This window comes from Crotalus tigris, unplaced genomic scaffold (genome assembly GCF_016545835.1).
Source record: "Crotalus tigris isolate CLP2741 ecotype Arizona unplaced genomic scaffold, ASM1654583v1 scf7180000024437.13266115, whole genome shotgun sequence".
Lineage (NCBI taxonomy): Eukaryota > Metazoa > Chordata > Lepidosauria > Squamata > Viperidae > Crotalus > Crotalus tigris.
The window spans coordinates 12,841,824-12,855,632 of NW_024100606.1; the positions used below are offsets into that span (position 1 = coordinate 12,841,824).

The 13,809-nt window shown below is 42.1% G+C and overlaps 1 protein-coding gene across 1 annotated transcript; it reads left to right on the forward strand.

Moving 5' to 3' along the window:
* Window positions 1–8,723, forward strand: LOC120302706. The gene is made up of 3 exons (XM_039331531.1): window positions 1–53; window positions 470–1,125; window positions 8,594–8,723. Exons 1-3 carry the CDS (start codon window positions 1–3, stop codon window positions 8,695–8,697), a joined length of 813 nt encoding a protein of 270 aa, XP_039187465.1. The 3' UTR covers window positions 8,698–8,723.
* Window positions 8,724–13,809: the final 5,086 nt, after the last annotated feature.

Consider the following 13,809-nt stretch of genomic DNA (forward strand, 5'->3'; position numbering starts at 1 on the left):
ATGCTTCTCCTTTCCCAGCTGTGCATAAACAGATACACCTTGTCAGCTTTCAAGTAGGTAATGCCATGTAATGAAATTTCACTAGAGAAGAAATTTTTTGCAACTTTACTTCCAACCCAAAAGAAGATACAGGAAGGGCAGCTGAAAAAAGTAAGATACCAGCATCCATTAAAAAAGTACTATTCCCAGATTATAATCGCTCAATGTTTGAATTGGAGGTAAAGCTGCATCAAAAAGAATAATTAGCAAACCTGCCAGCAAGAAAAGAAAAACCGACACTCAAAATCCATTGTAGCCTTCGCACCTCCAACGAGTCCCAACATGATCTGCTGATTAAAATAGCGGATGGCTTAAATAAGGAGCGCCACAAAATGAAAAACTCCCCCTATCTCTGACGAAGTTACATTGCTTCAAATTCAAACTACTTTTAGTTTTCCAACCCGAGACGGGCTGTTCGAATCAGCTAAAGAGGCGCCAAACATTTCATTGCCAGATCTCCTCCAGCTGTTTCCCCAAAAGCAAGCCGCCTCTCCAATGAAAGGAGCAGGCTCGCCAAGCCAGCGTGGACAGTATTATTCCTCCGATCAGAAGAGAAAGACCGCGCGGGAAGGAGAGACGGCGCGCCTCGTGGTAGCAAAGCCGCTTGCCAAGAAGCAGCCCACCTCCTTTTTTTTGACCCGCTCCGGCCCAAGAGGCTCCGGGCCATCGGGACCCCCGCCGCCCAGCAGCGGGCCTTCCCTCATCTCTCGCGCTCCTCGCTCGCTCCCTCGCCCGGGCGCTCGTGGTCCGGTGCTCGAGCCGGTGGGGGAAGGGTGGGGGCTCGAAGGCGCGCGCGAGGAGGAAACTACGACAGTGCTCGGCCGGCAATAGGCGGGAAGTGGGGCGTCTCGAGAGATGGGGCGGGGCTTGCCCATCGTGCTCGGGAGTCCCCGCCGCAGCATCATCTCGCGCCCCACCCCCTTCCCATTCCCTCCCTGGCAGCCAAGGTCTCCCTTGCCCGTCTCGAACTTGCTACGGGAAATGACGCGCCACCTAGGAGAGGCATCTCCGGCCAATCGCGGGAAGGACCACAGCCCAGAGGCCAATCAGTCGCCGCCAAATGGGCGGCGCTTCTCGGACATTCAGGTTTGTCAGGGAAGGCGCGGCAAGGAGAGGGAGGGGGCCGAAGGGGAAGAAAGGATGCAGGGATAAAGCGGGCAGAAAGAAAGGGCGGGAGGGAGCGGGAAACTTCGTCCTTTTCTCCCTCCCACCCATCGCCTCAGAAATAGCAGAAAGATCGCCTGAAGGCCGATAGCCGTCCTCCCGCGCAGGCGAAACCATCCCGCTCCTGTGTGAACAGGCCAACATCTTTCGCTGATCCCGTCTCTCCCCTCCCTTGGCCGCGATCACACGACCGTTACCTGCAGCACGGTCATTCACGTCTCTACAGCACTACCAGGACCCGGATGAAGTCGTCCTTGGTAGCGGCGACGGCGCCGCTACTGCAGCAGTGCTACCGCCTTTCACAGCGTTGGATCACGGGAAAAAAAACGGATGACGTTCCCACCCCCTCCCCAAAGCGCCTAAGAAAGCTCCGCCTTCCAACCGTATGGCGAGTTAGGAGGGCGGACAACCTACCCGTCCGTTACCATGTTTGGTTTCAACCATTGGCGTAGAGTCGGGACAGCTCCGCCCCTTTGGTAGATTGAGAGCTCTGATTGGACAAGATGAGCGCTCCGGTGGCAGCAGCTGGCTTCCTTACCTGGTTGGGGCTTGAATGCTGCGGACCTCGATTCATCTCTTTCCTTTTTGTCTTTTGCCAAGGCGGGAGAATGTCTTCCCATTGACAGGGGCGGGGGAGGCTGAGCATCAAATCTCTCCGTAACATACCACACTGTCCTTCCTTGAAGATGAGTGAGAAGTGAATCCGAAGAGGTTCGATGCCAGCATTCACGGAAATCTTTTCTTGCACCCAACACCCCCCCAAAAAACTAAATTAGGATCCGCCCCGCGCGATCCTACTTGCAAATCACATTGAGATCCCCTGTAAAATGTTTTCGGATCGTCTTCCTGATCTGAAAGCCACTAATTCGATAATCAGGTAAAATACAGAATTAACACCATCTCCGAGTTCAATTAGGCTTACTGTCAGGTAAATGTGTATAGAACTGCAGCTTCCATGACTTTTGCTGCAACGTAATAACACGGCATGGCAACCTCTCGAGCATGCGGAAAATGGTATCCTGGAAAATGGAACCTTCCAAGAAATCTGAGTCCTGTGGAATTTGATGGAAGCGCGTTTGGAATTGGGTCAGACGCTTCTTCAAGCAAACTGCCAGTTATAAAAAGAGCGTAATAAAGGCCAAGGTGGTACTGGTGATGTACTTGGACCGGCAATCTGAGAAAATTGCTTTTGCAGTGTAGATGGCTATGATTCTTTTCATGGATTATGTGCCTTCAAATCATCTATGACTACACGAAAAAAAATCGTGATGCTGTTTCATCTGTGATTGCAGCTTTCTTACTGCTATAACTCTGCAATTTGCATATAAGTATCTTGTGGGAGCAAATTTAAAGTAGAAGGCATTTTCTCTTTACTGAAGTACTAATTTAAATTTAATCTTCAAAAATTATACTGCATAACTTACACCCACACAATAATTAATTTCTGTATAGCAGATTCAGGGAACTTTAGGCTGCAAAAGGGCTGTTTCATAATAGACACCGTATGTGCAATGGCTTATGTTCTGTATTTGTGGGCTCACTGTTGGTTGTAAAAAAAATGTTCAAAGCACATGACAGGCTTAAACAGTTCCATTGCTTCTTTTCAACAGAGAAACACTGAAATGCTGCGTGCTTCTTCTTTTACAAGTTTATTTATGCAAAGCATGTGATATTTTATCTGCAGCTATCGCCTCTTCCTTGCATGGGATCCTAAGAAAGCAGTCATTCATTAAAAGATTTTTTTTTAAAAAAAGCAGAAGTTCGCTTGGAATGGAAGCTGTTAGTTTTACTTCCTTACTTTTAACTTCTTTGTAAAGGGAGCACCATCACCATTATGTGTTCTTCCTCTTTTTTTGTCCTCAGCTCCTCTCTTTGTCCTCAGCTTCTCTCTCTGAATTTATAATTTTTGAAAAAAAAACTCTACAGTAATTGTTTATTTGGATATTGAGATGACATTAATAGGCTAGGTTGATCATTTCTATAAGGCAATCTACGGGGGATGTTGTACTCTAAGAAACTTCCAATTCTGTTATTAATACAGTCAGGAATAGAGAACATATATTAGGGACAGAATTTAAAAAGGTACAGGACTGGACAAAAATGACTATGTCATAAAAATGTACACAAAGGTAGAGCCTATCTTAGCATGTCCTATAAATATGTAGAAAATATCTGCATTTTTCAGGATAAATACAGTGACCAATCTGAAAAAGGTAATATTAACATTCTACAAAAAGCAGGAAACTGAGTTCTAATTCCGCTTTAGGTATGAAAGTTGACTGGGTGACATTGGGCCACTCTCTCTCAGCCAACCCACTTCATACTACTGTTGTGGAGAAAATAGGAAGAAGGTACTTGTTATAAAAATAATAAAGACAGTCAGTAAATAAATAAATAAATAAATAAGTAAAGCAAGGGGAAGCAATACAGCTCTGAGGGTTCAGTGACCCATATCACTTACCTTCTAAGAATCTTTTATTAACCAAGCTAAAAGTTGAGCAACATCATGGTTGTACCTGTTAACTGAAAATAATCGTGACAGCTCATAAAATAATTTAAGGTGTTATCCTCTTGTTCCTGTCCCTTTTTTCACTTAGTCAATGTCTTTTCTCTAATGAATTTCCTATTTCAATGAAAATGGAATTGCTATTGAGATTGGTACAAATGTATAAATAATTATGTTGGCTGAGGAAGTGGGATTTTATCATTTGCTCATACACTGTTACATAGAAATGAATCAAACATTTTCTCTAAATCGTTTCTAAAAGATACCGAAATTTCAGTTCTATTTTCTATCACAAGAGGGAGCCTGTGTTTTACACACACACACACACACACACACAGTTTGCGGCATTTAGTTATAATATGAGAACATGGCCCATTTAAGTTCTTTAATTCTTGAAATACAGACCTAAGGAAAATAAATTCTTACAAATCTCTGCAAAGAACAATATTTTATTTCTAATGCTGGGCACAGTCATTTTTTAAAGAGTCCCAGGAAATAAGAATGAATATCACTGTAGCCCTACACTGCTTAAATACATTAAATTGAAATGTGAAATACATTGCATTGTAATATCAGTTTCATAAATTTTTCTGAGAAAATTATTTGTATGATACAGCAACTTGGAACCAAGTCTTATTTTCATTGTGCTCCCAGTAAGGATCCAAGTGGTGATTAATGCCTCTTTGTTGAAGGGGGCATTGGTGTACCCTCTTCTTAAGAAGCCATTCTTGAACACAGTATTAGAAAACGTTCTTCCAGTCTCCAGTTATCCCTTTTCAGAAAGGATGTTTGAGAAGGTAGTTAGCCCAAAGCTACAAAGGACCCTGGATGAAGCAGATTGTCTTAACTCATTCCAGTCTGGGTTAGGCCAGGGCACAGCACTGAAAAACAGCCTTAGTCATACTTGTTAATGACCTTTCAAGGGATCAGGATGGGTGGCACAACCATTCTCACCCTCCTGAATCCCTCAGTGGCTTTCAGTACCATCAACCATGGTATTCTTCTGAACCAGCTCCAGGGGTTGGGAGGCACCTTGTTATAGTAGTTCTTCTTCGTCTGCAGCTGGTTCCAGGTGGTGTTGATAGGAAAAGGCTCCTTTTGCTTCTCCTTTTTAATGCCCACCTGAGACAACTAGGGGAGGTCATCTGGGGTCTGGTGTGATCAATATGCTAGTGATACCCAATTATCTCCTATCCCTAGCCAGACAGTGATGTTGTGGGGGCACTGGATAGATGCCTGGAGGCTTTAAGGGTCTGAATGGGGAGCAACTGGCTTGGACCCAACCACGGCAAGACAGAATGGCTCTGGGCTTTTGCTCCCGACTCCTCAGACTCAGGTGATATCCTATCTTTGACTCTGGATGGGGTGGAACTTCCCCAGATTGAGCCAATGCACAATGTGGGAGTCCTGGACTCATGGCTTTTGCTCAAGGAGCAGGTAGCAGCTGTGACTAGGGAGGCCTTTGCACAGATTTTGCAGGTGCACCAACTGTGTCCTTTCCTGGACGGAGAGGCCTTGCTGACACTCACTCATGTCTCGGTCATCTCCTGTTTGGATTACTGCAATGCGCTCTACATGGAGCTACCCTTGAAGACCAACCAGAAGCTTCAACTAGTCAAGAATCTGGTGGTGTGCACAGTGACGAGTGACCCTAGGTTTAGCCATGCAACACCTCTGTTGTGGGAACTGCACTGGCTTCCAGTTTCCTTCCTTCCAGGTGCAATTCAAGGTGCTAGTTATTACCTTTAAATCCCTATATGGCACAGGACCAGGTTATTTGTGAGACTGCCTTTCACCTGTCTTACCGGGTTAGATAAGGTTGGCATGCTCTTCATTCCTTCCCTGAAATATTGTCTTTTTGGTGGCAGGCCTGCCCTATAGAACGCTCTGCCTCCTGAAGTATGGAAGGCCTCTACCTTCTCTCTAGCTTTGTAAAAAGCACTGAAAGCATGGCTTTTCCAAGCACTGAGATAGGATGAGGTGCCAGGTATTATCAGAAACCAGGTGTTAATGTTTATTGCTTTAATAGTTTTAATTTGGTTTTATGCTTGTTTAAGTATTTATGGTTGCTTAAGCCTTGATTGGGAGCCATTTGGTATAAGCTGAGCAACTATATAATTGTTATAAATAAATCAATAAAATATGTGCAAAATTGTACTTAAACTATTTTATATTTGGACTCTGAAATTATAGAATCTGCATAAATATTTTCCTGTTGCAGCAATAAGATAAGAAATTACTCATAATAATTCCACAGATAACTATTTTAAAGTGGAACACTTTTGTTCTCTGCATTAGTCTGAATCTGCCATTTTGATTGATGGAAGTTGACTCAACAAGAAATGACAATCACTACCCAATAATAGGACCTCTATTTTTGTTATACATAATCTTGTTCTTCCAATGCCGGAGAAATATCACCTGGAGCTGTTTGTCCTATTTGATGGGCGACTCATGATTTTTCCGTCATCTTCTTTGGTGTAGTACTGGGTCAGCCCACGCCTGTTAGTATGTTAGTTGATTCGGGGAATGTGCACTCCGCCACACGGTGACCCGGCCAGTTGCAACGGAAACACCGGAACACCGGTTTAGGACTTGCATTACTACTTGGCATCTGGTTGGTACTGTCCTTGGATTGATCCTGGCCCTTACGAGGCTGCAACCGTACTTCACGTGCTCCAGGCAATTCCCTTAGCCCAACATCTAACTCCACCGCCGCCTTGAACCATTCGGAAAGGCGTCCTACGATCCCTCTAACCACACATGCCCTGCGTAGGTCAATATCTAGTCCCGTGCGGAAATGATGGACCAGTAAATGATCTGGTCACGATCTAAGCCTTCCTGCCACTTTTTGGAAGTCCTGTATATAATCTTGTACTGGCCTGTTGCTTGTCAAACAGCATTCGAGTCCTTAAAGACATTATTCGCTCAAGAACCTGTATTAGTACATCCTGATCCGGGGCGGCGGTTTGTTGTACAGGACGATGCGAGCGACGTGGCAGTCGGAGCGGTATTATTGCAGCGTAATGACCAAGGTATTCTACAACCTTGCACTTATACCTCCAAGAAGTTCACTGATACAGAAAGATGCTGGGCGGTATGGGAAAAGGAAGCGTTTGCCGTGAAATGGGCCCTGTCCACGTGGCGCCATTTGTTGGAGGGCGCACAGCATCCCTTTGAAGTGTGGACAGACCACAAGAATTTAACGGTCCTCCAGACACCGAGGAGATTAGCTCCCAAACATGTTCGTTGGGCGCAATATTTCCAACGATTTAGGTTTCATTTTAAAGTTGTTCCAGGAGGGAAGAATTTCTTAGCGGACGCACTCTCACGTCTGCCACAATATGACAGCAAAAAGGAAGAGGTGATCCAAGCTATCATGCCTTCTGGCAGTGTTGAAGTCATACGAGCAGATGCCTGCGAAAAAACGACAGTATTCGAGGATGAAGTAAAGTCTGCTTTGTTAAATGACTCTTGGTCACTAGCTAATCCTGGATTGTTGACCTACCGAGATGGTTTAGCCTGGCACGGTGATAGACTATACATTCCACAGCGGTTACGGGACCAAGTGTACCACCGGTGCCATGATTCCAAATTAGCAGGCCATTTTGGGTTTTTGAAAACATTACATTTGGCGAGACGGCAGTTCTGGTGGCCGAGTTTGCGGAAGGACATTGAAAGCTATATGAAAGGGTGTCATATTTGTGCACAGGCAAAGGTAATTCCTAAAAAAACAATGGGATTACTCCAGTCAGTGTCTAATCCAACTCGGCCATGGCAGGACATTGGGATGGACTTTATAGTAGATTTACCAAATGTAAAAGGATATACAGTTATATGGACAGTGGTCGATTTATTTTCAAAGCAGGCCCATTTCATACCGTGTAAGGGACTACCATCGGCAAGGAAATTGGCTAAAATGTTCGTATACCAAGTGTTCCGACTGCATGGGGCGCCTCGCTGGATTATTTCGGACCGAGGTGTCCAATTTACAGTTCATTTTTGGCGGCAATTTCTGAGGTTTATTGGTACCACACAAGGGTTGAGTTCTGCATATCACCCTTGTACTAATGGGGCGGTGGAGCGGGCCAATGCGGCTATAGAGAGATATCTCCGATGTTACGTGTCTTACCAACAGTCCAATTGGGTAGATTTGGTACCATTTGCGGAGATTGCGTATAACAATGCGGTACATAAAAGTACTGGCCTAACCCCATTCCAAGTGGTATATGGACATGATATTACTCCACTACCGGAAAGTAGAAACCGGGAAACCCAGGTCGGTCAACCAAATGAGTGGTTGTCGCGAGTAGGTAAGGTTTGGAGTACAGTACGACACGCTCTGCAGCGGGCAGCTCAGACATCAAAGTATCAGGCAGATAAAGGTCGCAGAATGCCATTTCAATTATGGGTAGGCGACCTGGTATATTTGTCAACCAAGTATATTAAGTTGCAGGTGCCATGCAGAAAATTAGCACCAAAATACATCGGACCATTTCGTATACTCCAGATCCTCAATCCTGTGACGGTGAAGCTCCACTTACCGAAACTACTTGGTAAGATACACCCGGTTTTTCATGTAAGTTTGTTGAAACCCATGGGAGGACCATCCCATGAGACACCCCCAGGACCTGTTACGCCAGGACGATATGAAATACAGGACATAATTGATTCGCGAGTAAGGGGGGGTAGACTCTATTATCTGATATTGTGGAAGGGATACCCTCTGTCCGAAGCCTCTTGGGTAGAAAAACACGATATATCCGCCCCTGATCTAATCCGTCGGTATCACAGAGCACTACCACACAAACCAGGGGGTGACTGGAAAGGTTATTGTATGTGAACATTGGCATGATTAATCAATTTCCCATTTCTCACCTTCAGGGGGCCCTGTGGTGAAGGGGGCAGAATGTCAGACCCAGCGTGATACTTACCTTCCAAAGTCCAGAATGTTCCAGTTAACCCTGTGTTCCAGCCGAGTCTGGTAGCTTCGTGAGCTACATCGCCAACAGCGGCGGCCGAACGGGTCACATGAACATCCTATGTTGCCAGCACATAACCGGACGGAGGCTACATAGAAATGGAATATGGAGAAGCCGACTGCTGTTAAAACTGTTATGGCTTATGTTGCTGGAACCGTGACTCTGTGAATGATGGGAACTGGGACGCTGGGTCTGACAACACTTGGATACCGGGAGGGGGTATTATAGGAAGAGGTTGAGTGGGACATTAGGGATGAGAATGGCGTGAACGGAACGCATGGACTCAATGCAAGGTTTGAACATAAGTACTAGCTGGATCGGGGCGTGGACTCAATGTAAGGTTTGAACATAAGTACTAGCTGGATCGGGGTGTAGGTAGGGTGGAGGACTATCACAAGGCAGGTATGGGGAGGGGGACAGGTGGATTCCAGATGACCAATTAACCGTCAATTGGGGTGTGTACTCTGGGTGTGGTGGAGGAATGTATTTAGGGCAATGAATGGAGCTTCGTTCCAGTGCTAACTTAGTTTCAACATAGTGAATAAAGCTTGTTGAATACTGCAACGTTCCTGTTTCCTGGCTTTCGCGAAGCGCGGTTAGGATGTTCTGTTACTTGTTCTGTATCTTATATAGTGGACTATTAATAGGATAAAATAATTCATATTCTTGTTTTTAAAATTACCCAGACTGCATTTTTCAAATATTTGTTTGCCATACAAAAGCAGATTGTATGACATTTACTCAAAGATCAAAGATCTTATCCAGATATCTCCAGTAACTTAAGCTGTGGATCAAGTAAATTTGTAAGTAATGTTCTTGCATTGTGGGCAATCATTTCTCTAATGCTTTTTCAGGAAATAGGTAATGGGAAAGATGACAAAGGTAATAGTAATACAGCCCTACTAGGTAGTTTGTTCCTATTATCTATTTCCTTATCTTCTTATGGCTATAATTTTGTTGCTTGTATCTTATGATTTATATTATTTTTTTTATTTAGTATCTAGTATGATTTATGTTGATTGCTTATTTAGTATCCTATGACTATCACTGAGTGTTGTATCTTATGATTTATGATGAATGTATTTTGTTATAATCATGATTTATTATTTGTTGCTTGTATGTACACTGAGAGCTTATGCACCAGAGGCAAATTCCTTGTGTGTCCAATCACACTTGGCCAATAAAGAATTCTAATTTTTCAGATAGACAACCAGTTGCCACAATTTTACTACTTAGCATCTGAATCTGAGAGAGATAGAAATTTTGTCCCACATGTATCCTGATAAGAAATATGAACCTTAAGAGGGTCTGATGAACTGGTGTAACAAAAAACAGCCTCATTTTAAACATAGAAAAAACCAAAGAGATCATTGTTGATTTCAGAAAGGGAGGCACAGTCACACACCTCTATGTATTAATGATTCACCTGTGGAGGTGGTTAGCAGCATCAGGTTTCTGGGTGTGCAGCTAACAAGTAGACTAGCTTGGTCACTCGGGCACAGCAGCATGACAGCAGCACCTGCATTTTCTACATCACATGAGAAAAGTACATCTTCTTTCCCCTGTCCTTACCACTTTCTGCAGAGGGACAATTGATAGCATCTTATCATATTGCATTATTGTCTGGTTTGGAAGCATCACTGCTTCATACAGGAAGGCGGTGCAGAGAGTGATGAGGATGGCAGAAAAGATTATTGGTAGTTTGCTTCCTTCTGTCCAGGATATAGCATATAAGTGATGCTTGAGCGGGGTCCGCAGTATTATCTGCGACACAACACATCCTCTTCACAACCTGTTTTCTTTGTTACCTTCTAGGAGGCTTCATGGTATCCAAAGTAGAACAACCAGATTCAGTCACAGTTTTGTTCCATATAGCATCAACTTGTGAACTCGCAAATTTCCTCTTTCTGCTATGTATTCCAAATGGGAAAGTGATAAATATGTATATATGTGTGTATATATAAATATATGTGTGTGTGTATGGGTGTGTGTGTGTGTGTGTTTATATATATTGGTTTTCTGAGGTTTTCGCGGGTGTTTGTATGTAGGTCTTTGGTTATTCGGGTTTTCTCCCACGTAAAATTGGAAGTGTCTTGGCGACGTTTCGACAAAGTCTCATTCGTCATCTTTAGGCTGGTGCTTTCGGCTTCGTGCTTCTAGGAGCAATGTGTGATTGTAGCTGTTTCCTCCTTTTAACTGCCAGTGGGGGTATATAGCTCTCATCCAATCAGTTCATACCCCCACTGGCAGTATGATATATACTTTCTTCTGAGAGTAGGTAACCGAATTTCATTTTTAATGTGGGCCAGTAAAAAAAAAATGACAATAAAGGTTATCTTATCTTGATCCAGAATTTTATTATTCAAATCACAATTCTGTTAAATGCTTCATTAATAATTTTCAGTATGTTTCTTGTAACTATCAAGGAAGATATATTAAACTTCTTATGTAATTAAGGCTCTAAGTAAGATTTTGATTCTCATTTGAGAAATGAATGAACTGAAAGAGAAAAACAATGACTCTAAATTCCATTTTTTGTTTTTCATAAAGTTGACATAGGACTTAAGAAACTTGCATTCCTTGTATCATAAACAAATTGGATTTGTCATTTAATGAAGAGCTTTGACACTACTAAGCATGGAGCTCAGCAAAGCTGATAATTTTACATATTGTAAATGGAAAGAAACTTATCTTCCTGACACCAAGGAATGAATTCAGAACATGAATCCATTATCTGTCATAGAGTCTTTGTAAAAACAATTTAAAATTTTTATCTTCTAAAAATAAAAAATTGAAGCAGTATGTTTCCATATGGTCTGGATTTAATTATTAGCCTAAGGATTGAATTAGTTCTATACCGATGCTACACAGATATCAAACCTTTTTTTTGTTTAGCTCCATGGTGGCAAACCTATGGCACACGTGCCACAGGTGGCACGCAGAACCCTCTCTGTGGGCACACGCGCCGTCGCCCCAATCCTAGGCCTTCAGCTGAGTTTTATAAAACCTTTTCGCTTTAGGCCTCCGACGGCGTGTGCAAAACAAAAAAGGTTCAATCAATCAATCAATTTTAACTTCTCACGGGCAAAAAAAAGATCTCGCAAAGTTGGAATTGATTGATTGCACTTTTTAGTCCCACCCAGTCTGCCGTTACCCCCGCAGTCATGCCCACCCAATGGGCCACACCCACCTGGCACCCGACAATACATAAGTGGGTTTTGGGTTGCAGTCTGGGCACCCAGCCTCTAAAAGGTTCGCCATCACTGGTTTAGCTAGTTTCCATCCCTTTTTTCTTTTTGTTAATTTCTTTTAATTTCCACTAATATAGATTTTTTTTACTCACTGTATAACCACTAATGTGTTCTTTTCTGTCCTTGATGTAATTTGAATTACACTATTAAAAATAATTTAAAAAATAAATATCATTTTTAAAAATCCTAATTTACACATCCTAATGCTCTTGTTATCGACATACTGCTTGTCAAGTTGAAATGATAAAATCTAAGGCAGTGACCATTTGTAGCATTTGTTTCAGTTCCATTGATTGACATATCAATATTATTCCCATACAAATTTCTAATATTCCTAGTATTTCTTTCTCTTCTTTTTCATCCTGAATCACTTCATTACTTTTAATACTATTCATTTTGCCAGAGACTTGCTCAGCCCTCTTCACCAATTTACTTCCATCAAAATAGTTTTCAATTTTCTTTGCCTCTGTTAATCCTTACTCTTTTTAATTACAAACTTTGCAAGCATCCTTTTATCTCTACAGACATTATTCCTAATCTTTTTTCCAGGATTTATTAGAGGAATCAATACACATGGCACATTTGTCCTCTATGCCATGTGTTCATGCTGTTCTATGCAAGCTAGACTCCATAATCTAGATTCTTCCTTGCACGCCCCCATCCTGTGAACTAGGTAGTATAGAAGTTGTACTGACATGACAGGGTATTGGCAACTGTGCTATGAAATATAAGAATGCAGAGCCATTTTCCAATGGTTATTTCATATTTAGAAACAGTTCTATGGTTTCAGCACTATAAATTATAAGTAATAAAGACCATGTGGCAAAGTCGCTACATGAGAGTGGTGTTCATATCTACCTTTACATCTTGCAAATAATTAGCCTCTCTTTTATCAGCCTCTTAATCTGCTTCACTGAAATATGTTTTAATTTAAGCAATACAGATTGTCCCAAATTGTTAAGAACTAGAATGCTAATGTTGACTAGAGATAAACAAATTTTTGATCATATTGAGGTAAAATTGGGTTTATTTGGAATGATTTTCAACTGATGATCCACAATTACTGCTAAAGATGCTACATGACATAGGGAGATTTTAATTGTTCTGTAATGACAGAACTTCAACGCCTTTCAACATTGTGTAGAATTGCAAAGTAATTCTTACTTTGCTTAAAATGATCTATGAGGTATCTAGGGTAGCAGATTTGTCACCTGTATTATATAAAGCATTGTAATCCAGAGTTGCAGAGAATTAAGATTTTGGGAAATTCAGTCATATATTTATTGGAGAACTCAAATAACAGAATCTGCAAAAGGCCAATAGTTCCATAACCCTTTTTTAAACAACTGAGAATCCTCTTTATTTTTCGCCATCATCAGATTTTGCATTTCTTTTTTTTCCCCAGCTTTTCAAATGACTTCGTAATCTGAAATTGATAATTAACACCGCCTGGTATGTGGTATATCAAATAGCATACTTTATTGTTGCATTTATAAATATTTTACTTCAGAATTAATACCGAACAGCCAGTACATTGACATTTTGCCATTAGTTTTTAACTAATTTGTATGTGGAATATAAATATGGTATTCTTTTGTAAAGCATGTTACATCATAACTTTCCTTGATGCTCATTCTGCTTCTAGCGAGAGGTCGATTTTACGTGGTGTATTATTTCCTTCACTGTGGGAGATGTGTGGATTAGGCTCTTGGTTCATTTCACTTGATTTCTGGAAAAAATCAAGTACCTCTTGGCAGAAATATTCATCAGGAAATCCACCAGAGAAAGAAAATGCAGGACATTCCAGCTTGAATGCTTCAGGGAGCTCACTGGAATTTGCAAGAGTTTCATCAGAATTAGAGGAGAT

Excerpts from the sequence above, each read along its gene's own strand:
- LOC120302706 (XM_039331531.1), top strand. The coding sequence starts at position 1 with ATGCTTCTCCTTTCCCAGCTGTGCATAAACAGATACACCTTGTCAGCT. Across the intron at positions 54-469 it reads TACACCTTGTCAGCTTTCAA|AGGCGCCAAACATTTCATTG; the intron begins GTAGGTAATGCC and ends AATCAGCTAAAG. Across the intron at positions 1,126-8,593 it reads GGCGCTTCTCGGACATTCAG|GGGGCCCTGTGGTGAAGGGG; the intron begins GTTTGTCAGGGA and ends TCTCACCTTCAG.